The sequence below is a fragment of the Coregonus lavaretus genome (assembly GCF_964263955.1).
Source record: "Coregonus lavaretus genome assembly, chromosome: 7".
NCBI lineage: Eukaryota > Metazoa > Chordata > Actinopteri > Salmoniformes > Salmonidae > Coregonus > Coregonus lavaretus.
In genome coordinates this window covers 53665246-53691631 of record NC_139994.1, presented here as the reverse complement: position 1 = coordinate 53691631, position 26386 = coordinate 53665246, and the positions used below count along the sequence as shown (strand labels likewise).

Sequence of the window (26386 nt, the reverse complement as noted above, 5' to 3'; positions counted from 1 at the left end):
TTAACAATTTGCGGTCGAAAATGACCCCAGTTGGCCCTTTTACGATACAAATATGTTGCCACTTTTAGGGTTAATATGCAGTTTTCTGATAAGACATTAGACATGATGTCATCTATTTTGATGACGTCATCTTGTTGCCTACATTCAATATTTTAGATTCAAAGGCCTCTTTGTTTTCTGCACAGTGATGTTATATTCATTCCAGTAATGCCATTTAAGCGGTTAATCAAACATAACAAAGGAATTGGAGTTTAAAAAACAGTACACCAGTGTTACTGAAGGACCGACATTTCGTAAAGCCTGCTTTAAACTTTCTTCTTAAGTACCTTAATAGTCCACACACCACCCAGCCAGCTACCCAAGGCAGCAACTCTACTCTTCATCGAACCACCCTCCTTTGAATTTAAGCTTCCATTTCCAAGACAGCCCCGGGGTTGTGGAGGCACTGTTTAAATAGCAGCTAAAACCCCAGCCGAGACTTGGAAAGATAGACCTGTTGTTCATCCACATACAGGCCATTACTTAGGTGGTGAGTGTGTATGCCGGAGTTGGCTGGAGGTAATATCGAGCCACCTGTAAGTAGCACCATTCCCTAGGTACCACCGGGGTAAATCAATGGTGCCTCTCAATGGGATGATGGAAGGAGTGATGCTAAACCCCATACATCAGTGTCCTGGTGGGGTGTCTGAATCGGAAATTATGAAGCTACCATGATACGTTCTAGGCTTTGGACAGTATAGAGGGCACAGTCATTGTGTGCACAGTTCATATGATGTTAACTTATAACCTATTATAACTTCTAACTTCCATCCATCCACCTATTTACAGTAGCTTTCCATCCATCTAAATCTTGATGTGGCATGATAAGCTGTTGTGGTCCCAGTGTCTTGATGTTCATACAAAGAGAAGGTCATCCATGTGCTTTTATGTACGTTTATTTAGAACAGGATAGGATAGGATAGGATGAACTTTAATGTCCCAAGGGGAAAATTGTCTTAGACACGCAGTACTGCTGTATACAAAATTGAGACTGTACATTACACACTCAACTTAATACATACAGTGGGGAGAACAAGTATTTGATACACTGCCGATTTTGCAGGTTTTCCTACTTACAAAGCATGTAGAGGTCTGTAATTTTTATCATAGGTACACTTCAACTGTGAGAGACGGAATCTAAAAATTCAAAAATTCAGAAAATCACATTGTATGATTTTTAAGTAATTAATTTGCATTTTATTGCATGACATAAGTATTTGATCACCTACCAACCAGTAAGAATTCCGGCTCTCACAGACCTGTTAGTTTTTCTTTAAGAAGCCCTCCTGTTCTTCACTCATTACCTGTATTAACTGCACCTGTTTGAACTCGTTACCTGTATAAAAGACACCTGTCCACACACTCAATCAAACAGACTCCAACCTCTCCACAATGGCCAAGACCAGAGAGCTGTGTAAGGACATCAGGGATAAAATTGTAGACCTGCACAAGGCTGGGATGGGCTACAGGACAATAGGCAAGCAGCTTGGTGAGAAGGCAACAACTGTTGGCGCAATTATTAGAAAATGGAAGAAGTTCAAGATGACGGTCAATCACCCTCGGTCTGGGGCTCCATGCAAGATCTCACCTCGTGGGGCATCAATGATCATGAGGAAGGTGAGGGATCAGCCCAGAACTACACGGCAGGACCTGGTCAATGACCTGAAGAGAGCTGGGACCACAGTCTCAAAGAAAACCATTAGTAACACACTACACCATCATGGATTAAAATACTGCAGCGCACGCAAGGTCCCCCTGCTCAAGCCAGCGCATGTCCCGTCTGAAGTTTGCCAATGACCATCTGGATGATCCAGAGGAGGAATGAGAGAAGGTCATGTGGTCTGATGAGACAAAAATAGAGCTTTTTGGTCTAAACTCCACTCGCCTTGTTTGGAGGAAGAAGAAGGATGAGTACAACCCCAAGAACACCATCCCAACCGTGAAGCATGGAGGTGGAAACATCATTCTTTGGGGATGCTTTTCTGCAAAGGGGACAGGACGACTGCACCGTATTGAGGGGAGGATGGATGGGGCCATGTATCGCGAGATCTTGGCCAACAACCTCCTTCCCTCAGTAAGAGCATTGAAGATGGGTTGTGGCTGGGTCTTCCAGCATGACAACGACCCAAAACACACAGCCAGGGCAACTAAGGAGTGGCTCCGTAAGAAGCATTTCAAGGTCCTGGAGTGGCCTAGCCAGTCTCCAGACCTGAACCCAATAGAAAATCTTTGGAGGGAGCTGAAAGTCCGTATTGCCCAGCGACAGCCCCGAAACCTGAAGGATCTGGAGAAGGTCTGTATGGAGGAGTGGGCCAAAATCCCTGCTGCAGTGTGTGCAAACATGGTCAAGACCTACAGGAAACGTATGATCTCTGTAATTGCAAACAAAGGTTTCTGTACCAAATATTAAGTTCTGCTTTTTTTGATGTATCAAATACTTATGTCATACAATAAAATGCAAATTAATTACTTAAACATCATACATTGTGATTTTCTGTATTTTTGTTTTAGATTCCGTCTCTCACAGTTGAAGTGTACCTATGATAAAAATTACAGACCTCTACATGCTTTGTAAGTAGGAAAACCTGCAAAATCGGCAGTGTATCAAATACTTGTTCTCCCCACTGTACATTGCACGTTACCCTTATCATCATACACTTCTCATATAGCCATATACATAATACTTAGCATATTCTCTTATTCTGTCAGTGGCGTACTAACACAGCTCAGCTTTACTTGTTGCTGTTCAGATTTGATGGACATGGGAATGAAGGAGTGCTTATACCTGTTCAGCTTACACATAGGGACCCTATAGCGTCAGCCTGAGGGGAGGAGGGACCCTATAGCGTCAGCCTGAGGGGAGGAGGGACCCTATAGCTGATACTGAAGAGTGAAGTAGATGGGAGGGATCTGAAATAGTCTGTAAGGAGGGATGTTGCCTCACACCCATGACCTTCATGGCAGTTTGTATCAGGCGAGCAATTTGGGATTTCAGTTGGACGGATAAATTGCCAAACCAGACTGTGATGCCATATCTCAGGATACTCTCTATGACCGCATAGTAGAACAGGAGCATTGTTTTCTAGTCAACTCTATAGGAAATATAGGCGTTGGACTCTGCAGAAGACACTCTCCACTTGGATCTACCAGCTCAGCACATTGTCCATGTGTACACCCAGGTACTTATACAAACTAACCTGTGCTATGTTGGCATTGTGGACAACCACAGGCACATGGTCACCGACAGATTTGGGGTCAAACACCATCTCATCCTATAAGTAAAGATGATGGTGGACAGATTGCTATCTGGACGCATTCCACTTTAGAAGGCTGCATACATGTTCTACCACCGGCATTATATCATGGTTATCATCGCTGAGAACATTGTACGTTTCTATTAGGCACATGCACTGAATGGAAACGTCAAGGTCTCCTTCTGGCCCTTTAAACGTGATGAATGGTCCGAGATCCCTGATTCATGTGCCCTCTTTGCTACCCCTCTCTTCGTCCCATACAGATCATAAATCCTTGCCCATACGTGAAAGTGCCGCGCGACACCCCTCAGTAGGGCCACTGATACCCTTACTACAACATGTGCCCCGCCCCACCATATTTTATAACTGAAGCTCTCTCGCTCTCGCTCTCGCTCTCTCTCTCTCTCTCTCTCTCTCTCTCTGTCTCTGTCTCTGTCTCTGTCTCTCTCGCTTTCTCTCTCTCGCTTTCTCTCTCTCCCTCTCTCTGTCTCTGTCTCTCTCTCTCTCGCTTTCTCTCTCTATGTCTCTCTCTCTCTCGCTCTCTCTCTCTTTCTCTCTGTGTCTCTCTCGCTTTCTCTCTCTCTCTCTGTGTCATCCAGGCAGATTTATGACTTTTAATTGGATTGGCTTCATGCTGCGAGCGGTTGTTTGAGGAATATCAAGGCATGAAGCTCATCTCCACTCTCTCCCATTGGCCCACATGATCTTGACACATCCAGAGCCCAGTGGAGCCACCCCTGTTAGGATGAAGGGTCTCAACGGTGATTCATTTGGTATCATGTGATATCTGATTGGATGGACTTGATTGGAGGTGTCAGGGCACAGGGCGACGGGGAATGCAGTTGACATGTACACTGAGTGTAAAAAACATTAGGAACACCTGGTCTTTCCATGACATAGACTGACCAGGTGAAAGATATGATCCCTTATTGATGTCACTTGTTAAATCCACTTCAGTGTAGATGAAGGGGAGGAGAAAGGTTAAATAAGGATATTTGAGACATGGATTGTGTATGTGTGCCATTCAGAGGGTGAATGTGCAAAACAAAATATTTAAGTGCCTTTGAATGGGGTATGGTAGTAGGTGCCAGGCACACTGGTTTGAATGTGTCAAGAACTGCAATGCTGCTGGGTTTTTCACGCTCAACAGTTTCCCGTGTGTATCAAGAATGGTCCACCATCCAAAGGACATCCATCCAACTTGACACAACAGTAGGAAGCATTGGAGTCAACATGGGCCAGCATCCCTGTGGAACACTTTCGACACCTTGTAGAGTCCATGCCTCAACAACTTGAGGCTGTTCTGAGGGCAAAAGGGGGTGCAACTCAATATTAGGAAGGTATTCTTAATGTTTTGTAGACTGTGTCTGACTTCCTGGTAACCCAAGGCCCTATTCTGTGCCTCGCGGTAACAGATCAGGGGCAAACCCAATCTCCCTAGGCATCGGTCTGGAATGAAAAATATGTTTGTTCAAGAAATAAAAAAGGGTGACGGGAGAGATTGGAAGAGAAATCGAATGTGCACAAGAGGCGTACCACCCCAGTAAATAACATGTCCACTGGTATGACTCGATGGCCACCCACGACACAGGCATCCACCGTAGACGTCTGTTAAAGAAGAGGAGCGTTGAGGTTCAGCCACCGTGGCTCTGTGGCGGTAGTGTGCGCCAGCCGGCTGCCATCCTGGACGAGACCCCAGAAAAGGGCCTTCATCATACGGACAAAGTCGTGGTCGGTGGCGCCTTAGCGATCCTCCACACTCCCAGAACAAATAGATGTCACTGAAGTGATCCATCACACAGGTGTGGATGCATCCTACCCCTCCCTCTCCATATCGAGGCAGAGATTGTGATGGATAGAGCCTGAAGCCATGGCACAGCTCGCTAGCTCAACCCACCCTAGGCCCTCTTTTCAAAACAGTCTGCGTCTCCCACCACCCAGCGCATAAAATGCCTTTTGTAGCACAGGGGGACCAGAGACAGACAGACACACACACACACAGCTCCACCCCCCTGATGTATACACTACGTCTCATCAGGTATGAGAATCAAAAGAGAGCAGGGTAGCGGGCCGACTGTTATTGTACAGCAGCCCCTTAATGATCAGCATCTGTTCTCTCCTCTCTCTCCGCTAGCGTTAGCCTGCGCTCTGCGCACCCGTTAAACAAAGCCTTTGTGTGTCATTTCCTACCAAGTTCCCCTTGCTGCAAAAAAATCCCCCCTGGTTGCTCTAGCCTTTCACCCTGCCCCCGTGGAGAATAATACTGCTGACTCGGGTGGAAGTTTGATTTAGAGGCAGTGCTCGTTTGTGTGAAAAGATATACTGTGTGCTTTCGGTAAGAAAACAGTGAGGAGTGCATCCTCTATCTGTGACTCACTGATATTGTCCTTGAGGACCATTGTGTAAGCCCAGGACTTTGAAATTGCACATACACACACACACACACACACACACACACACACACACACACACACACACACACACACACTTCTAGTTATTGAATACCTGCGCTGCAAAATGGACATCCTCAGGAAACACTGCACGTAAATAAAATGTGCAATCATGTTCATCCCAGCTAAAGGCTATGGAGAAGAAAAGGTGTTTCTACCTTTTATCTATTCCTATTGTGTTACCTCCTCGTTACTACTCATGCGTAGTCGACTCTGGAAATGTCGAGTCCAGCAGGGACAGCAGTCAGTTTGAAGGTGGATACCGCGGATACCAGTTTTCTTTGAAGTCTTTTTGAACAAAGCCTAGTTTTATGTTAAAGCCTACTGGAGGGAGAGTGAAGAGAATTCTGTGGGGAAATTAGGTGTGTCTGAAGCTGACCAGTGTTTGGGTGGCAGTAATTATGTTATGTTAATAAATCATGATGTCTCTCTCTGATGCTTAATTGCCTAGTTTTCTGGATATAAGAGACTTAGTTTCTTGGGAACGCGTCACATTTTCACCTTTATCTTGAGAGGGGTGTTTACATTTTTTATTTGAGGTGTGTGTCGTGGAGAGTTATCTGACAAATGATGAAGTTATGGTGTACTGTGAAGTTTCCCCTAGATGCTGATCTTGGGTCAGTTTTGCATTTCCCCCCATTAATGGTTAAGCTTAGGATTGGGGGAGGGGAAGCTGATCCTAGATCTGTACCTAGAGGAAACTTCCCCCCCAGAGCAGGCGGTTTTCAAGATCCATATGTGTATTTGGTTGGTACTTGAGTTGCCAAGTATCCACAGCATTCCTTAAATACTAACAACAGTAATAACCAATATCATTTGGAAGATTTCCTCATCTAAATGTGCTGACTAAGCATAACATTGGCTTTGCATCTTAATGAAACACTGGTCTGTGTGGTATTGATTAGGCCGTAATTGATTGATGAGGGCAAAAACGGTGCCATGAAGCAAGTTTATGATAATCACAAAGCACTGCATGCTTTTGTACAGTGTATTTATATCAATTGGTGATCTTCTGTATGTGGATGTTTTACATATGAGGTTGTAAGCACAAATCTCTACTATTTTATTAATTTTTTGTCCCTTTCTGGAAATGTGTCTTGCATCTCATCTCAAACAGCACAGAATCACTATATACAGTATACAGTGCTTTCAGAAAGTATTCAGACCCCTTGACTTTTTCCACATTTTGTTACGTTACAGCTTAATTCTAAAAATGATTCAATTGTTTTTTTCCCCTCATCAATCTACACAAAATACCCCATAATGACAAAGCAAAAACAGGTTTTTAGAATTTTTTGCTAATTTATAAAGAAATACAGAGAGTTGAAGTCGGAAGTTTACATACACCGTAGCCAAATACATTTAAACGCAGTTTTTCACAATTCCTGACATTTAATCCTAGTAAAAAGTCCCTGTCTTAGGTCAGCTAGGATCACCGCTTTATTTTAAGAATGTGAAATGTCAGAATAATAGTAGAGAGAATGATTTATTTCAGCTTTTATTTCTTTCATCACATTCCCAGTGGGTCAGAAGTTTACATACACTCAATTAGTATTTGGTAGCATTGTCAACTTAGCGTATGTAAACTTCTGATCCACTGGAATTGTGATACAGTGAAATAATCTGTCTGTAAACAATTGTTGGAAATATTACTTGTATCATGCACAAAGTAGATGTCCTAACCGACTTGCCAAAACTATAGTTTGTTTACAAGAAATTTGTGGAGTGGTTGAAAAACAAGTTTTAATGACTCCAACCTAAGTGTATGTAAACTTCCAACTTCAACTGTCAGTATTCAGATGCTTTACTCAGTACTTTATTAAAGCACCTTTGGCAGCAATTACAGCCTTGAGTCTTCTTGGGTATGATGCTACAAGCTTGGCACACCTGTATTTGGGGAATTTCCCCCATTCTCTGCAGATCCTCTCAAGCTCTGTCAGGTTAGATGGGGAGTATCGCTGCACAGCTATTTTTAGTTCTCTCCAGAGATGTTCGATCAGGTTCAAGTCCGACGCAATCCTGTCTCGGGGCTCTACGGACAATTCCTTCATCTTCATGGCTTGGTTTTTGCTCTGTCATGCACTGTCAACTGTGGGACCTTATAATAGACAGGTGTGTGCCTTTCCAAAACATGTCCAATCAATTGAATTTACCACAGGTGGACTCCAATCAAGTTGTAGAAACAGCTCAAGGATGATCAATGGAAACAGGATGCACCTGAGCTCAATTTCGAGTCTCATAGCAAAGGGTCTGAATACTTATGTAAATAAGGTATTTTTGTTTTTTATTTGTAATACATTTGTAAAAATGTCTAAACCTGTTTTCACTTTGTCATTATGAGGTATTGTGTGTAGATTGATGAGGAAAAACATGTTTTTTATCTATTTTAGAATAAGGCTGTAACATAACAAAATGTGGAAAAAGTCAATGGGTCTGAATACTTTCTGAATGCACCGTATATAGTACAATATACATACAGTCAGATCACATATATGGTCTAGGCAGTTATACAGTTGAGATAGTGTACTGATGTGAATGTATTTGAGTGAGCATGATAAATGGAGATGTGTAGCATTTGACCAGCTTCTGAGGTAAGATTTAGTGAGTCAATTGGAAAATGGAACATATAGTGCATTTGCTCAATGTCTACCCAACGCTAACACACTGAAAGAATTGCTATTTCGGAATGTGTTATTTTTTTGTGGCTCATTTAAGTAGTCCTTTAGTGCACTGACTTATGGTTTGCTGTAAATTCCCTTTCATGGTTGCTGTGGCATCACAGTGCCTGCTTTTTTCCTGTAAATACAGGTATCTGCTATCAGAAGGGGACATTTTTATTGCTGGGGAATTTATCCTTTGGAAAAAGCCTTGACTAAAAGCAATGATGACATTGATTGACCATAGTGTGGTTGAATTGATTACCCATAGTGCCTTTCACAGCCACCTGTGGCCCTTTCTATGATGTGGCCCAATTTGTTACCTTGCCAAAAAACCCTGGTGACACATTTTCATGCCATTTCCACATCACCACCTGTGGTCCTGTCTGTGACAGCTACAGTTGAAGTCGGAAGTTTACATACACCTTAGCCATATACATTTAAACTCAGTTTTTTTTAAATTCCTGACATTTAATCCTAGTAAAAATTCCCTGTTTTAGGTCAGTTAGGATCACCACTTTATTTTAAGAATGTGAAATGTCAGAATAATAGTAGAGAGAATGATTTATTTCAGCTTTTATTTCTTTCATCACATTCCCAGTGGGTCAGAAGTTTACATACACTCAATTAGTATTTGGTAGCATTGCCTTTAAATTGTTTAACTTGGGTCAAACGTTTCGGGTAGCCTTCCACAAGCTTCCCACAATAAGTTGGGAGAATTTTGGCCCATTCCTCCTGACAGAGCTGGTGTAACTGAGTCAGGTTTGTAGGCCTCCTTGCTTGCACACGCATTTTCAGTTCTGCCCACACATTTTCTATAGGATTGAGGTCAGGGCTTTGTGATGGCCACTCCAATACCTTGATTTAAGCCATTTCGCCACAACTTTGGAAGTATGCTTGGGGGTCATTGTCCATTTGGAAGACCCATTTGCGACCAAGCTTTAACTTCCTGACTGAAGTGTTAAGATGTTGCTTCAATATATCCACATACTTTTCCTTCCTCATGATGCCATCTATTTTGTGAAGTACACCAGTCCCTCCTGCAGCAAAGAACCCCCACAGCATGATGCTGCCACCCCTGTGCTTCACGGTTAGGATGGTGTTCTTCGGCTTGCAAGAGACCCCCTTTTTCCTCCAAACATAACGATGGTCATTCTAGCCAAACAGTTATATTTTTGTTTCATCAGACCAGAGGATATTTCTCCAAAAAGTACGATCTTTGTCCCCATGTGCAGTTGCAAACCGTAGTCTGGCTTTTTTATGGCGGTTTTGGAGCAGTGGCTTCTTCCTTGCTGAGCGGCCTTTCAGGTTATGTCAATATAGGACTCATTTTACTGTGGATATAGATACTTTGGTACCTGCTTCCTCCAGCATCTTCACAGGGTCGTTTGCTGTTGTTCTGGGATTGATTTGCACTTTTCGCACCAAAGTACATTCATCTCTAGGAGACAGAACGCGTCTCCTTCCTGAGTGGTATGACGGCTGCGTGGTCCCATGGTGTTTATACTTGCGTACTATTGTTTGTACAGATGAACGTGCTACCTTCAGGCATTTGGAAATTGCTCCCAAGGATGAACCAGACTTGTGGAGGTCTGCAATTTTTTTTCTGAGGTCTTGGCTGATTTATTTTGATTTTCCCATGATGTCAAGCAAAGAGGCACTGAGTTTGAAGGTAGGCCTTGAAATACATCCACAGGTACACCTCCAATTGACTCAAATGATGTCAATCAGCCTATCAGAAGCTTCTAAAGCCATGACATCATTTTCTGGAAATTTCCAAGCTGTTTAAAGGCACATTCAACTTAGTGTATGTACACTTCTGACCCACTGGAATTGTGATACAGTGAATTATAAGTGAAATAATCTGTCTGTAAACAATTGTTGGAAAAATTACTTGTGTCGTGCACAAAGTAGATGTCCTAACCGACTTGCCAAATATATAGTTTGTTAACAAGAAATTTGTGGAGTGGTTGAAAAACAAGTTTTAATGACTCCAACCTAAGTGTATGTAAACGTCCGACTTCAACTGTAGGTCATTTCCTGAAGAGGTTGAGGAGTGGCCCTACCAAACAACAGTTTAATGTAGTTTTGAGTGTATTAGTGAATAGAACATTTCAAATCAAATGTTATTTGTCACATGCGCCGAATACAACAGGTATGATTACTTACAAGCCCTTAACCAACAATGCAGTTCAAGAAATAGAGTTAAGAAAATATTTACTAAATGAACTAAAGTAAAAAATTAAATAAAAAGTAACACAATAAAATAACAATAACGAGGCTATATACAGGCTATGATTGTGATTTTAGTTATCAATAACAAAAAAATATTGTAATCATAATGTCATCTGAACAGACAGTTATTTTCGCCAGTGATTTCTTGATTCAATATAGTGTCGTTATAATGTTGCAACACAAATACCCTATAGAATGATAATAATTAACAGTAATCTTATCTAATGCATTTCCTTGATAATAACGAGAACCACAATGGAAATAAGTCGGTAGACTTTATTGTGCCTTTAAGCCTTGATCATTTTAATGCATATATTATTGTACTTCAGTAGTACAGTAATCTCATCTAATTCATTTCCTTGATAATAACGAGAACCACAATGGAAATAAGTTTGTAGACTTTATTGTGCCTTTAAGCCTTGATCATTTTAATGCAACTATTATTGTACTTCAGTAGTTGAGGCAACTCTATACAGTGGGGGAAAAAAGTATTTAGTCAGCCACCAATTGTGCAAGTTCTCCCACTTAAAAAGATGAGAGAGTCCTGTAATTTTCATCATAGGTACACGTCAACTATGACAGACAAAATGAGGAAAAAAAATCCAGAAAATCACATTGTAGGATTTTTAATGAATTTATTTGCAAATTATGGTGGAAAATAAGTATTTGGTCAATAACAAAAGTCTCTCAATACTTTGTTATATACCCTTTGTTGGCAATGACACAGGTCAGACGTTTTCTGTAAATCTTCACAAGGTTTTCACACACTGTTGCTGGTATTTTGGCCCATTCCTCCATGCAGATCTCCTCTAGAACAGTGATGTTTTGGGGCTGTCGCTGGGCAACACGGACTTTCAACTCCCTCCAAAGATTTTCTATGGGGTTGAGATCTGGAGACTGGCTAGGCCACTCCAGGACCTTGAAATGCTTCTTACGAAGCCACTCCTTTGTTGCCCGGGCGGTGTGTTTGGGATCATTGTCATGCTGAGAGACCCAGCCACATTTCATCTTCAATGCCCTTGCTGATGGAAGGAGGTTTTCACTCAAAATCTCACGATACATGGCCCCATTCATTCTTTCCTTTACACGGATCAGTCGTCCTGGTCCCTTTGCAGAAAAACAGCCCCAAAGCATGATGTTTCCACCCCCATGCTTCACAGTAGGTATGGAGTTATTTGGATGCAACTCAGCATTCTTTGTCCTCCAAACACGACGAGTTGAGTTTTTACCAAAAGGTTATATTTTGGTTTCATCTGACCATATGACATTCTCCCAATCCTCTTCTGGATCATCCAAATGCACTCTAGCAAACTTCAGATGGGCCTGGACATGTACTGGCTTAAGCAGGGGGACACGTCTTTCACTGCAGGATTTGAGTCCCTGGCGGCGTAGTGTGTTACTGATGGTAGGCTTTGTTACTTTAGTCCCAGCTCTCTGCAGGTCATTTACTAGGTCCCCCCGTGTGGTTCTGGGATTTTTGCTCACCGTTCTTGTGATCATTTTGACCCCACGGGGTGAGATCTTGCGTGGAGCCCCAGATCGAGGGAGATTATCAGTGGTCTTGTATGTCTTCCATTTCCTAATAATTGCTCCCACAGTTGATTTCTTCAAACCAAGCTGCTTAGCTATTGCAGATTCAGTCTTCCCAGCCTGGTGCAGGTCTACAATTTTGTTTCTGGTGTCCTTTGACAGCTCTTTGGTCTTGGCCATAGTGGAGTTTGGAGTGTGACTGTTTGAGGTTGTGGACAGGTGTCTATATACTGATAACAAGTTAAAACAGGTGCCATTAATACAGGTAACGAGTGGAGGACAGAGGAGCCTCTTAAAGAAGAAGTTACAGGTCTGTGAGAGCCAGAAATCTTGCTTGTTTGTAGGTGACCAAATACTTATTTTCCACCATAATTTGCAAATAAATTCATTAAAAATCCTACAATGTGAATTTCTGGATTTTTTTTTCTCAATTTGTCTGTCATAGTTGACATTACAGGCCTCTCTCATATTTTTAAGTGGGAGAACTTGCACAATTGGTGGCTGACTAAATACTTTTTTCCCCCACTGTATGTATTTTAACCATGTCTAATAAAATACTTGAATTTATTCTTTTTTTGTACGCTTTTCCAGAATACAGACCCGGTCCATGACCTGCTGTTGGATGTGATCACATGGGTTGGCATTCTGCTCTCCCTGGTCTGCCTGCTCATCAGCTTGTTCACCTTCTGCTTCTTCCGGGGCCTCCAGAGCGACCGAAACACCATCCACAAGAACCTCTGCATCAGCCTCTTCATCGCAGAGTCCCTCTTCCTGGTGGGGATCAACCGAGCTGACCAACCGGTAAGAACACTCCTAAGCCAGACAAATTATGCTCAAAAAACACAGCCGACTCAATATATTTTCAATGACAGCGGTGTGTTGGTGGAGGGCCTAGGGTGGTGTTGCTCTGTCTGTCTGAAAAGTTGGGGAGGTTTTACTTGTGATACACTCCACCACACACCTGCATCAGGCTTTTTTCATGCATTTTGGTATTTAAGCCATCGAAGGTCCCAGTGGTTGACAGAGGGAGGGGTGCGTGTCAGGGGGCTTAATCTCAGTAGTCTAAAGTTGCTCCCTCCCCTCCCCTTGCCGTCTTCATCTGCACTAATCTGAACATGCCGGATAGGTGACGGCAACGAGGCAGAAGTCTATTTGGGATCAGTCACCGGTCTCCCAAATCAGTTCTGATTAGGGAAAGGAGGCGAGGAAGCCACGTTAGACTATTGAAGTGCATCCAGGGTGTCAGCTCTAGTCCTCGAGGGGCCAAAGTGCCCACGTGGTTTTCATTTCAAACTGCCATTTGATTAATTAGTGTTACTGATTGGCTAGAGAGGTTTCATTCCTGGTTCCTCAGGTCTAAATTAGACATGGTTCTGTGCTCTGTATATTACTGCAATTGCCTATTATACTACTAGTAAGTCCCACTACAGTAACTACGCCTTCAATAGAGTGGGTCCACTGCTAACAGTAAGTCCCACTACAGTAACTACGCCTTCAATAGAGTGGGTCCACTGGTAACAGCTAGATAGTTAACCATATAACATGTTCCTTATTTTTAAACTTTTGTTCCAAGTTATTCTGTTCACAGAACAACCCTGGTAAGACACTAGAAAGGATAGTAGAAAACCATGAGCTGAGCCAGGAAGTTAGGAAATTAGAAAATCCATCAGCTTTTGACCTTAACCCTTATGAATTGTTTTGCTAATCTTATCAGTTAAATATTTCAAAAACACCGCAGCTCTCTCATCTCTTGACGGCCAGTTACGCTCGAGAAAGCAATTCAGTAGTCTGACCAGAACATTAAGGTTTGAGTGTACTTCGATGCACTTCCTAGGGCATCTGTGTATTTGAAGGGTGAACCGCTGAAATACAATGGATCTATAGATGCTACATCTTATTTGTGCTAGACAACATGAGCAAGGATTCCTGGTTGATGGGAAATTGTCTGCCATCATAATTTAAATTAGTGAAGGTTGCAGACAGTTGAATGTATCCGTTTCCTCTAGAGTTTAAAACAAATATAATTGCCCCTTAGTCTGTTCCGATTTGAATGTCTCAACTGATCTTGAGAACATGAGTGTTTTGAAGCTTTAAGTATCCATGGTTATGAGTGTGTGCCACTCATAACAATGTTGTTCATCAACTTATTGGAATGTAATGTATAGAATGTATTGATGGTATAGGTCAATCATGTGTATAAAGGAGATAAGTATAAAAGGTTCTCATCTTTCATGTATCTTTTCAACTAGCAATGATAATCAACACCGTGGGATACCTTTGTTAGCCAACCCTGACTCTGCCCTCATCTAGACCTTTCTAAGCCTCTCTCACAAATATCCCTTCAGCCAGTTCCCCCTCAGTGCCACTGGTTCTCCCCAGTCCCCCTGGTTTTCCCCCTGGTTCTCTCCAGTCTCCCTGGTTCTCCCCAGTCCTCCTGGTTCTCTCCAGTTCCACCCTGTTACTTCACCTGACACAGCTCAAGCTCCTATGTTTCTATCAAAGAACCACACACACACACACACACACACACACACACACACCCTCACCCCTGCCTCCCCTTTCCACCCCTCACCACCCACCACTGCACTAGCCCTCCCGTCGTAGAACAGTAGACTGATCTCTAAGTGCTGTAGATAATCTGGATTAGGCGATCAATATGTCAACCCCCCCTCTCCCCCATGCTTTTAATGGCCACCGCTGGATTGTCACTTAGAGAGCTGAGCTGACCTGCTAGAGCTCTGCTCTCAGGGCACTGTCATTATCAACAGGGTGCAGTAGGGAGGGGGGTGAGAGAAGTTGTTAGAGGAGGAGTTCTCACTTTGTGTTAATGAATGAAAGTGTGTATGTGTGTGTGTGTGAGAGTGCTGTAGTTTCCAAGGTAAGGTATGTTGCACAATTAGAACAGTGGCAGACACACACACACACTTGCTGTCATAAATGTGAACCCTAGAGTACGGATGACAAAGCAACATTTATATTATCTTAGAGCTTTCAGACTATGCTTTTGCCATCTACTCTTCTCATAAAATGTGATGGTTTGATTCAGTGGGCAGTTTAAAGATCACTCTCTCCTGAATTGCATTGATGGCCACTGATCCTGACAGTCATTTAATTGAACCAATTTCAATGACCGTTGAACAAAGTACCCCAGGTATGACCAATTGCTTCAATAATCGGATCAATTACAGTCGTTACAAGTAGTGTGTGTATGCGTGCGTGTTTGCGTGCGTGCGTATGTGCACGTTCTGCTCATTATTTTTGCTCTGCATTCAAGTTTTGAACATGACCTTTGACCTGTACCGTGTCCCCTCTCCCCTCAGATTGCCTGTGCTGTGTTCGCTGCCCTGCTCCACTTCTTCTTCCTGGCTGCCTTCACCTGGATGTTCCTGGAGGGCGTGCAGCTCTACATTATGCTGGTGGAGGTGTTCGAGAGCGAGCACTCGCGCAAACGCTTCTTCTACCTGGTGGGCTACGGCGTGCCTGCGCTCATCGTGACCGTGTCGGCCGCCGTGGACTACCGGAGCTACGGCACGGACCGAGTGTGAGTATTTCCCGGAAATGGAACTACGGCTTTAGAACCATGCCATTAGAACCTTGACCGTAGGAACCCCGTCATTTGAACCATGCCCACCATTAACCCATTCCTTGCTAAGGTGTACATTCTAAAACAGTGTTGCTCAAACCTCTCCTCAAGCACTGCGTGTTCCTCTATTTGATATTTTCCAGTATTGGCACACCTGATTAAAATGGGGTTGCAATTGAACAAATGTGTGAAACGTCAGGGGGTCCTAAGGAGTTTCTAGAGAATCTGTAACTGGGGAAACAAGGTTGCGTAGGCCATAATAATGTCTTAACTTATTGTAGTCAACGTATTGAAATATTGGCTTGTTCAAACATGTCCTCATCCATATGACCAGCACCTTCTGATGACACACAATACCAGGCTGATGGCCATATCTGAACTATTCAATATGGTTTTGATATGTTCGCTATGGCTGTCGTGTAGACAGTGTGGTCCACTGCTGTTTATTTGTTTACCGGCTGTCTAGACGTAGTGACATTCTGCTGTGCCATTCTGTTTGGTTTTTGAGAGCATTGTGGAAAGTTCTTCTGCTTTTTTCAATCAGGGCCTGTATTCATAAAGCATCTCAGAGTGGGAGTGCTGATCTAGGATCAGGTCCCCCCCCACTCCATGCAAAACTGATCCTAGATCAGGCCTCTGGTTAAGATGAGCCCATGATAGGGCAGGTTTCCTGAACACCTGACCTGAACTAGAAACATCTTGTAGACTATAACAAGGGCACAGAGTTGTTCCTGGTCAGAAGACAAACTCCTAGCCTTACACTAAATTTGGTTTATTTCCACATTTATTTGGTCAGGTTAATTCATACAACTACACTGAATCAGCTGACTAATTTCATTGAATAAAAACAGTTTGTGCTGGTCGTTATAATTTAAAGATATATATTTGGCGTTGCTGCAATAACTAATGCTCCTCATCACTCCTTAATGGACCTGAACGGTTATTCTAACGCAGAACTTCTGCTGACTTGACAAAATGTCTAACAGTGGCAAATGCAAGCTGAAACGCGAGCCATAGCTGTGTGACTGCCAAGCCATTGTGGTTACCGTCTTCAGCATTCACATAACTCCTGTATAACTGAGCGTGGGAGCAATAGATGGAGAGATTGGAGCGAGGAGATGAAGCACTAGAGCCGGGGCGAGAAAGGGAGACGTCGAGAAAGTAATCGTCATACGCTCCTATGTTTCCCCGCTGAAGATACTGGAGAAATTATTTGATTTTCTCTCGCACGTCTCTGAAATATAAACCAGCATTCCTAACAATGACACAGAGAAGAAATAGAGAGAAACTGTTCCTCTCTCACTAAATTGGTAGCCAATCTGAAAAACAATGGAAACCAGTATCAGCAGTTTTCACAAGATGTATGATACATGTCATTGTAGGAACTTTAGTGGTCTGATAATTGGTGATAATTGGCGACTTCATTAAGCCATTAATTTGCCTACTGTTTCAAATTAATAACGTTGTATAAGGGCACCAGTAATTGTTTTAATTCAAAGAAAACTATTAACTTGAAACTGATTAGTAGTTTAGCCTTCGTTCATCAAGTCTCATATCAACAATCTTAAAGGATACGTAAGGTCTTTAATTGTATTAGAGACAGTATTTGTCAAAGCATAGGATTTATTGTTACACCAAAGAAACACACAATGAAAAGAAACAGAGACTATGATTGATCTATTAAGATTATAATTTTGCAATGCCGAATCAAGGAGGAAACACAGAGGATGTCGTCATATTTACTGAGTCAATGGTCAGATCCTCTCTCTCTCTCTCTCTCTCTCTCTCTCTCTCTCTCTCTCTCTCTCTCTCTCTCTCTCTCCCTCTCTCTCCCTCTCTCTCTGAACTGCGTCGGTACCGTCTATTGGCGCAGTCATCTTTGTGTTGCACACATGGTATGAAGATGTCCAAGACCCCACTCTTGTGGGCCATTCGTTCTTCAGCATAATGTAACTGGTCTGCCCATTTTTCTTCCTTCCTGGTAAGGGTTCCATCTCCGTTTCTTGGTGAGGAAGACGTACCTCTCTTAGTTCAGAGGCCGTTTCCTAGAGTTCTGTATCAGCTCTTTGTCATGCCTACTCTCCTCTCTCCCTCCTGCAAGACAAGTCTCTTTCTCCTCCAAGTCGATTCAATTCTCCATTCGTCTGTCTTTTGGCTGACTTTTCAACTGTTGAGTTTTCAACTGAATTTCCAACTGCCAGAGAGCAGTTTTTATTAGGGTGGGTGTGATTTGTTTTTCCGATGGCCTCAGAGATCATGGGGGATGAGGAGTTCCCCATCCCTCTTCGAGTCAGAGTGACTTGTAAATCAGACATCATTACTAAAAGGCTATCAGGCCTTTATTATACATATGCAATTGTTTCCAAAGTGTTTTGTATTCTAGAACACAATGATACCAGATATGTCATATGCATAGTCACTTTACAAATTACCTCGACTAACCTGTACCCCCGCACATTGACTCGGCGACAGGCCTCCTGTAGCTCAGTTGGTAGAGCATGGCGCTTGCAACGCCAGGGTTGTGGGTTCGATTCCCACGGGGGGCCAGTATGGAAAATGTATGCACTCACTAACTGTAAGTCGCTCTGGATAAGAGCTTCTGCTAAATAGCCTCGTTATTGTTGTGTAATTTTCTTGTGTTACTTTATGATTTTATATAATTTTTTATACTTTTGTTTATTTAGTAAATATTTTCTTAACTCTATTTCTTGAACTGCATTGTTGGTTAAGGGCTTGTAAGTAAGCATTTCATGGTAAGGTCTACACCTGTTGTATTCGGCGTATGTGACAAATACAATTTGATTTAATTTGTACTAACATGTATTTAGAAGATACTAAATATTGCAATTACAGAATAAATATACAAAAGTACACATATTTATTAACAATACCTTCACGTAATACGTTGTCATTTCAAATGTATTTAAGAGTAGGGATAAAAGTCTATACTTTATTGTTTGCCTGTGTTACGGAAGTTCTTCTGAGAGAAAGTTGGGTGTTTTCCCACCCAACATCATGGGATGTTGAACCAATGAAACAGTTGTTAGACACACCACATGACCTCGGTCGTGTCTCCTGAGGGGTCAGAGTTCAACCTTTTCCTTCGAGCTGGTGTGACTGGTCAGCTATCTCCTAAGAGCAAGAAGACATAAGTCAGTTCCTGAAAGGTTTATGACTCACGATATATGAAGGCCTGTTGGGCAAAGATGGTCTGTGGGGGTGAACATGGAGATCATGTGACCCCCTAGAGTTACAACAGTCACACATGCACACGTATGTGCATACACACACACACACACACACACACACACACACTAGACAGTGCATTTGTGGGTAGCAGGAGCCACAGTTCTTGGTGATGGATTGGGGCGATAGCTGCCACTGCCTGCCACCGGTGGAACAATTTATACGCAGCCGTGAGAGATGGGGGACGGGACAGGGCGTGACATGCTCAGCTAGAGGGGGAGGGGTTTGGGCATCGCACAGCTCAATATTCCACTTAGAATCGGAATAGAGTCATTTGAGCGATAAAAACATGACCGTAGGTTGTCCTGTTAACTGAGGAGAAAGTGTCACGCTTTAAAAATTCAAAATGGCCACTGATATTTTGCTAAGTCACAGTCTCTAAGTGAGTCCAGTGACAGAGAACATAATGAAACGCATTGTTTTGTGTTACATGACCTGGCGTAGTTCCATTTTGGCTGTTATGGGGCTAATTTGCTCAGGAGTAGGTGTGTTATAAGTGTTTCTGTTCCTTGAATAGCTGCATGTTCCAATTGATTCCACAGTCTGTTACTAAATTAGTGTAGGCTACATTGCCAGAGTATTCTTAGACTATATTGTTAGATTGTGTTAGTTGTTGGAGACAATATATGTGTATGGAAAGTGAAGTTATTCATTTAAAAAAGCCCTAGGTTTGGGGCATATACTATTCTACTGTAAATGATATACCATGAGGTGAACTCAGTTTTACAAATGACAACATTGCAATAATGCCTTACCAAAAAGCCACATAGCTCACATTTCAACCTAAATCATTTACTTGATCATTTATCTGACGTTAATAATGACAGTTTATGACTTTGAGAGCATCTCTATCCATTTTGCAACAGATAAACTGCGTTTAGACACCTTGGCATACCTGGAGCCCCTCATGTCCTCACGCGTGACTTTGTCTCTTTAGATTCTCTTGTCTCGGTAGCACATTTCTCTCCCCTCTCTCCAAAGTGTCTCTTTGAGCTAAACTAATGTGTCAAGTTGCTGTGTATCAGTGTCACCGATACGGGCACCCAACACTAGACGTTGGGAGACAAAACGCTACTCTGTCTTAGCGGGAAACAGAGGACCTGGCTTTTTATTCTCTTTGCGTCGTAACCAAGAGGATCTGAGGAGGCTGCCACCAATGCTGAGTGTCAGGCCGGCACATGGGAAAAATAGATACGCTCAAAAAGCAAAACACAACCCTGACATGACTGGAGAGGAGAACAGGCAGATAGTCGGAGGATTGCTGGCTCGAGTATTCTCCAGAAATGACAGCCCTTCCCCTTTAAATAAATCAGCTTTTCTGTGATCTGGAAAAAGATGGAAAAAAATAAACAATAGAGCTTTCAGCATATTATAATGACTACTTACAAAGCCTTTGATGTGCGCGTGCGTTTACATCGTCTCCTCTCATCCCTTGATAAGAGCCACGGGGAGAATTGTCAAGTCCCAGTAACACCAAAGTAACACTCACTGGTTATGTCCCAAATGGCACTATATTCCCTATATGCACTACTTTTGACCAGGGTCCATAGACCGGTGCCATATGTCACCAGAATTATACCCTCAACATTTATTGGAAAGGAGCGTCAAGCTCATACCGTGCACTTTCACCACCCTGTGAAGTTCATCATAACTTATATCATCTGTAGCCGGTCATAGCTAGAAGGGATCAAGCTTTTGTCAAATTAACGTCATATTTTACGTTTCGTAGCAGGTTAGGAGAACTTACACATCAGGTTAGGATAATTAACGTAGCTGGTTAGGTGAATTAGGTTAAGGTTAGGATATGTAAGGTTAGGAAAAGGGTTAGGGTTAGCTAAAATGCAAAACATTTTAGCTTTTGACGTTAATTTCACAAAGACTGGTTCCCTTCTAGCCATGACTTCTGTAACCTAATAAACTGTGTGGTTTCCTGCATTGTAGTGGAGAAGCACACACCATGTGATGGCGTGACTCCAAGTTTAATTCGATATGATGGATATTATATCAATATTTGCGCATAAAGGCATTTCCACCTATATTTCTCACATAATACATTTTACCGACACACAAAGATTGCACCATGTCAAACGAACAAATAATCTGTGTACGTTTACAAAATTGTACCGAAAGGTCCTGTTTCCATTACAACTATCGTGATTTTCTTTACTGTGCCTTCAGAAAGTATTCAGACCCCTTGACTTTTTCCACATTTAGTTACGTTACAGGCTTATTCTAAAATTGATTAAATAAAAAGTCATCAGCACACAATACCCCATAATGACAAAGTGAAAACAGGTTTTAAGACATTTTGCAAATGTATAAAACATTTAAAACAGAAATACTTTATTTACATAAGTATTCAGACCCTTTGCTATGAGACTCAAAATTGAGCTCAGGTGCATCCTGTTTCCATTGATCCTCCTTGAGATGTTTCTACAACTTGATTGGAGTCCACCTGTGGTAAATTCAATTGATTGGTCATGATTTGGAAAGGCACACACCTGTCTATATAAGGTCCCACAGTTGACAGTGCATGTCAGAGCAAAAACCAAGCCATGAGGTCGAAGGAATTGTCCGTAGAGCTCCGAGACAGGATCGTGTCGAGGCACAGATCTGGGGAAGGGTACCAAATCATTTCTGCAGCACTGAAGGTTCCCAGGAACACAGTGGCCTCCATCATTCTTAAATGGAAGTAGTTTGGAACCACCAAGACTCTTCGTCTGGCCAAACTGAGCAATTGGGGGAGAAGGGCCTTGGTCAGGGAAGTGACCAAGAACCCAATGGTCACTATGACAGAGCTCTAGAGTTCCTCTGTGGAGATGGGAGAACCTTCCAGAAGGACAACCATCTCTGCAGCACTCCACCAATCAGGCCTTTATGGTATTGTTGCCAGACAAAAAGGCACATGACAGCCCGCTTGGAGTTTTCTAAAAGGCACCTAAAGACTCTAACCATGAGAAACAAGATTCTCTGGTCTGATGAAACCAAGATTGAACTCTTTGGCCTGAATGCCAAGCATCACGTCTGGAGGAAACCTGGCTCCACCCCTATGGTGAAGCATGGTGGTGGCAGCATCACACTGTGGGGATGTTTTTCAGCGGCAGGGACTGGGAGACTAGTCAGGATCGAGGTAAAGAGGAATGGAGTAAAGTACAGAGAGCTCCTTGATGAAAACCTGCTCCAGAGCGGGGCAAAGGTTCATCTTCCAACAGGACAACGACCCTAAGCACACAGCCAAGACAAGGAGTGGCTTCGGGACAAGTCTCTGAATGTCCTTGAGTGGCCCAGCCAGAGCCCGGACTTGAACCCGATCGAACATCTCTGGCGAGACCTGAACATAGCTGTGCAGCAACGCTCCCCATCCAACCTGACAGAGCTTGAGAGGATCTGCAGAGAAGAATGGGAGTAACTCCACAAATACAGGTGTGCCAAGCTTGTAGCGTCATACCCAAGAAGACTCGAGGCTGTAATCGCTGCCAAAGGTGCTTCAACAAAGTACTCAGTAAAGGGTCTGAATACTTACGTAAATGTGATATTTAATAACTTTGCAACATTTTCTAAAAACCTGTTTTTGCTTTGTCATTATGGGGTATTGTGTGTAGATTAATGAGGAAAGAAAACTCTTTAATCCATTTTAGAATAAGGCTGTAACGTAACAAAATGTGGAAAAGGTCAAGGGGTCTGAATACTTTCCAAATGCACTGTATCTAACTGTCATTAAAAAGCGAGTCAGATAAAGAGTTTTTTGTGTGTTAAAGGGCCGGTGTCCTATATTGAGACCGATAATTTCTGATTTTTATAAAGTGATTTGAGCTTTCAGACAACTAAAACATAAGTTCTAAAATGGTTAATGTCAAGCTGTGCATAACGTTTTTAAAAAGTCTCATGGAATGTAGGCCTACATTGAACACCACATATTGGCTATTGCAGGCGATATCATAAAAGTCAACAGCTATAACTATGTCCATGTGGAAATATTTTGTTGATAGGCATGTAGATTGCTGAGGAAAAACATTTATTTAATCAATTCTAGAATAAGGCTGTAACGTAACAAAATGTGGAAAAAGTCAAGGGGTCTGAATAGTTTCCGAAGTCACGTTTTGTCCTCTTGTAGGAAGCAATCACTCCCTAATTGCTGACCCAAATTAGCTATAACCAGGCTAGAAACTCACTAACTAATGTGCACACGCAGCTACACACGGTTCTTCTCTGTGATCTCAAATGTTCTTCTAGGCTAGCTACTCTGACAGAGGGTAAAACCGCTTATACCCATGACATAGATCAAGGCTACAGCGATGCGCTCCTCAGCATCAAAACCACCAACTTAGTCTTGAAGTTAGATTTGTTTTTTTTTGCTTTGAAAGGGAGTGTTATTATGTTGATTCAATCCCAATTTCCACAGTAGATGTAAAAATGTATCTGTTTAAAGCCAGTAAAGATGGTGTACATTTTAGTGAAGTTCAATCTCGTGCGGGCTGGCAATTATTGCGCAGTTTAGAGGGAACACTGGTGACAAGTGACAGTATAATGAAATCTCCAGTTGCATTGTTGCATTTCCTTCTAGTGTTCGAGTACGGACTGCACTGTCCGAAGCCAAGTGCTATCTTCTCAATCTGCCTTAAAATGCTGTTGAATTACAGTAAATTTGTTGCCATTTCCATCTAGCCTATTTGTCAGTCCAAATAACAACACAGTAAGAAACTGTCATTTCAGATGGCCAAAAATGGAGGTCTATCTAGCTGCGGCGGAGATGAAACGATTAATAATTTGGTTGGCAGGTCATGAATCAACTTCATTTTAATCGTCCCAGTATTGCCTTCATCTGGCATCTGCCCCTGTGTGATAATATCTGGGCCAATTTGAGTTCAATCAGCCAAATAGTGTACTGTAACTGCCATGTCTTGTATTGGTGTGATGGGAAAGGGGATACCTAGTCAGTTGCACAACTGTATGCATTCAACCAAAATGTCTCTTCCGCATTTAACCTAATACCTCTGAATCAGAGAGGTGCAGGGGGCTGCCTTAATCGACGTCCACGTCATCGGTGAACATGGAGCAATTGCTGTTGGGGTTTAGCTGCCTTGTTCAAGGGGAGAATGTCAGGTTTTTTCACCTTGCCGGCTCAGGGATTCGAACCAGCGACCTTTCGGTTACTGACCCAACGCTCCTAACCGCTAGACTACCTGCCGGAGAAGTCAAGCAAGCGCATGTGTTGATATAGTAATCTCGTTGCAACGTCATTTCGCTGAGTCATGATGAGGTTGAACACTTCGTCTGTGTCTCCATATGCCTTATCACACTAGTTGAGCTGAGCCATGCTGCACTGGCCTGGTTACACATCCACCATAGTTGCTGGAATTGAGTTGGAAAGTTCAATGTGAAAGGAAATGCATTCGAAGACCACATAGTATGGTTTGGGTTGGCACAATAGTGTGAAAAGGGTAAAAGTGTGCATATGGTTAATGGTTGTGTGAGTTCAATTTCAATTTACTCAATTGAAGGAATGAGTGGGGCATGGAATTCAATTAAGGGGATGGAATTCCTGCCATTATTTTCTGTGCAAACTTTTCCAAGCATGAATTGTATTTCTGTGGTCCTATTCTATTCAATTCCTGATATGGAATGGACCTCAACCCTAATAAACATGTTAACATACCAGCCTGGAGGTGCTGCACACGGGATCATATTAGAGAAGTAGAGTGAAGTTGCCCTTAGATGCTGATCTTGGGTAAGTTGAGCTTTTTCCCCACTAATGGTTAAAGCTAGAATCCGCAGTTGAAATAATAACAAAGTGGGCAACCCACCTCTGTTTTGGTAAAACACTGAGGGATGGGGCTGGAGAAATGTTACCACTCTCAAATTCATAGACAGAGCTATGGATGCAAGAACTGACCATCCAGGAGATCAACATTATAAATTAATTTTAACCATGTTTTGAGGCTATACAGTGTTTTTTTTATTTTTATTTTTTATATATTTTTTGTTAACATTGACATTGTTTACAAACATGGGAGTAAGAAAAGTGTATATTTTGTGTTGAGCTAAGCTCATGAGGCATTTATAAGTTATAATAATCAATGGGAATATATCATTAGGCCATCATTGTAAATAAGAATGTGTTCTTAACTGACTTGCCTAGTTAAATAAAGGTACAAAAAAATAGAAATTAATTTATAAGGCCAAAAATTGATGTAGCATTTAAGGTTCTAGCTTTAAGTTTAGGATCGGGAAGGGGGCCTGTACCTTCAGGGGGCCTGTACCTTCAGGGGGCCTGTACCTTCAGGGGGCCTGTACCTTCAGGGGGCCTGTACCTTCAGGGGGCCTGTACCTAGGGGAAACTTCACCCACGAGCCACTTTACAGTTTTTAAAGTCCTTTGATAACTCTGTTGTGACCATCACACCCTATAAGCAGTTATGGCACTGAAACTCCAAAATCCCACCCTCCAAACCCTCATGCAATGGTCATAACTCTCCTACCCCCTTGCGGCACTGTGTTTTTGAAGTGCTCATTTCTCTTTGTCATTCCAGCCTCCATGTTGATGTATGTCCTGTGCGCCGGCCTCACCTTACCTCTCTCTCTCTCTCTCTCTCTCTCTCTCTCTCTCTCGCTCTCTCTCTACCCCACCCCCTTCTCTCTCTCTCTTCCTCCCCCCTCTCTTTCTTCATTGTACCCTTCTCTCCTTCTTATACATTCTCTCTATTCATATAGCGGGGGATAATGATAATATTCTACATATAATATTCCATAATGATATACTCTCTCTCTCTCTCTCTCTCTCTCTCTCTCTCTCTCTCTCTCTCTCTCTTTCCTCCCCTCCAGGTGCTGGCTTCGTCTGGACACCTACTTCATTTGGAGTTTCATAGGACCGGCAACCTTGATAATTATGGTAAGCGTCCCTATTTCCCCACTCCCGTACTATCTCATTAACCCTACTTAGCCCCCCAGGTCGCTGCTTCAATGGTCCAGAGAGAACATAACATCCACTTTTCTCAGTAACACCGTTGGGTATAAGCCACTGCTGGTCATGTGTCATGGTGGGGAAATGGATGAGGATGTGAATTGTGAAGTATTGCGGTTAGTCGCTTTGCCGGACTGCTGACAGAGATGTCTTTGGTGAGGGAGAGAGGAACTCCACTTAGAATTCAGTGGCCAAGTGATGCCTCTCTACGATTATGATTGATTTTCACCCAGAACTTCCACGTAGAATGGTACACTAGCTATACTATTCCGTTGTACCTTGAGGCACAGAGAGAGGAAGCACACTCCAACACAGGCACACAAACAGGCACTCCGACACAGGCACACAAACAGGCACTCCGACACAGGCACACAAACAGCCACTCTGACACAGGCACACAAACAGGCACTCCGACACAGGCACACAAACAGG

General features: G+C 42.7%; 1 protein-coding gene across 1 annotated transcript in view; it reads left to right on the top strand.

The window, feature by feature from the left end:
* Positions 1 to 26386, top strand: part of LOC311132587 (adhesion G protein-coupled receptor L3-like) — a gene marked incomplete at both ends in the record, with an annotated part of 141346 nt that overhangs the window by 81945 nt on the left and 33015 nt on the right. The window contains 3 exons of the mRNA XM_084165842.1: positions 12757 to 12966; positions 15486 to 15706; positions 25816 to 25882. Of these exons, the coding sequence (XP_084021968.1) occupies positions 12757 to 12966; positions 15486 to 15706; positions 25816 to 25882 (498 nt within the window). The remainder of the gene's footprint in view (positions 1 to 12756; positions 12967 to 15485; positions 15707 to 25815; positions 25883 to 26386) is intronic.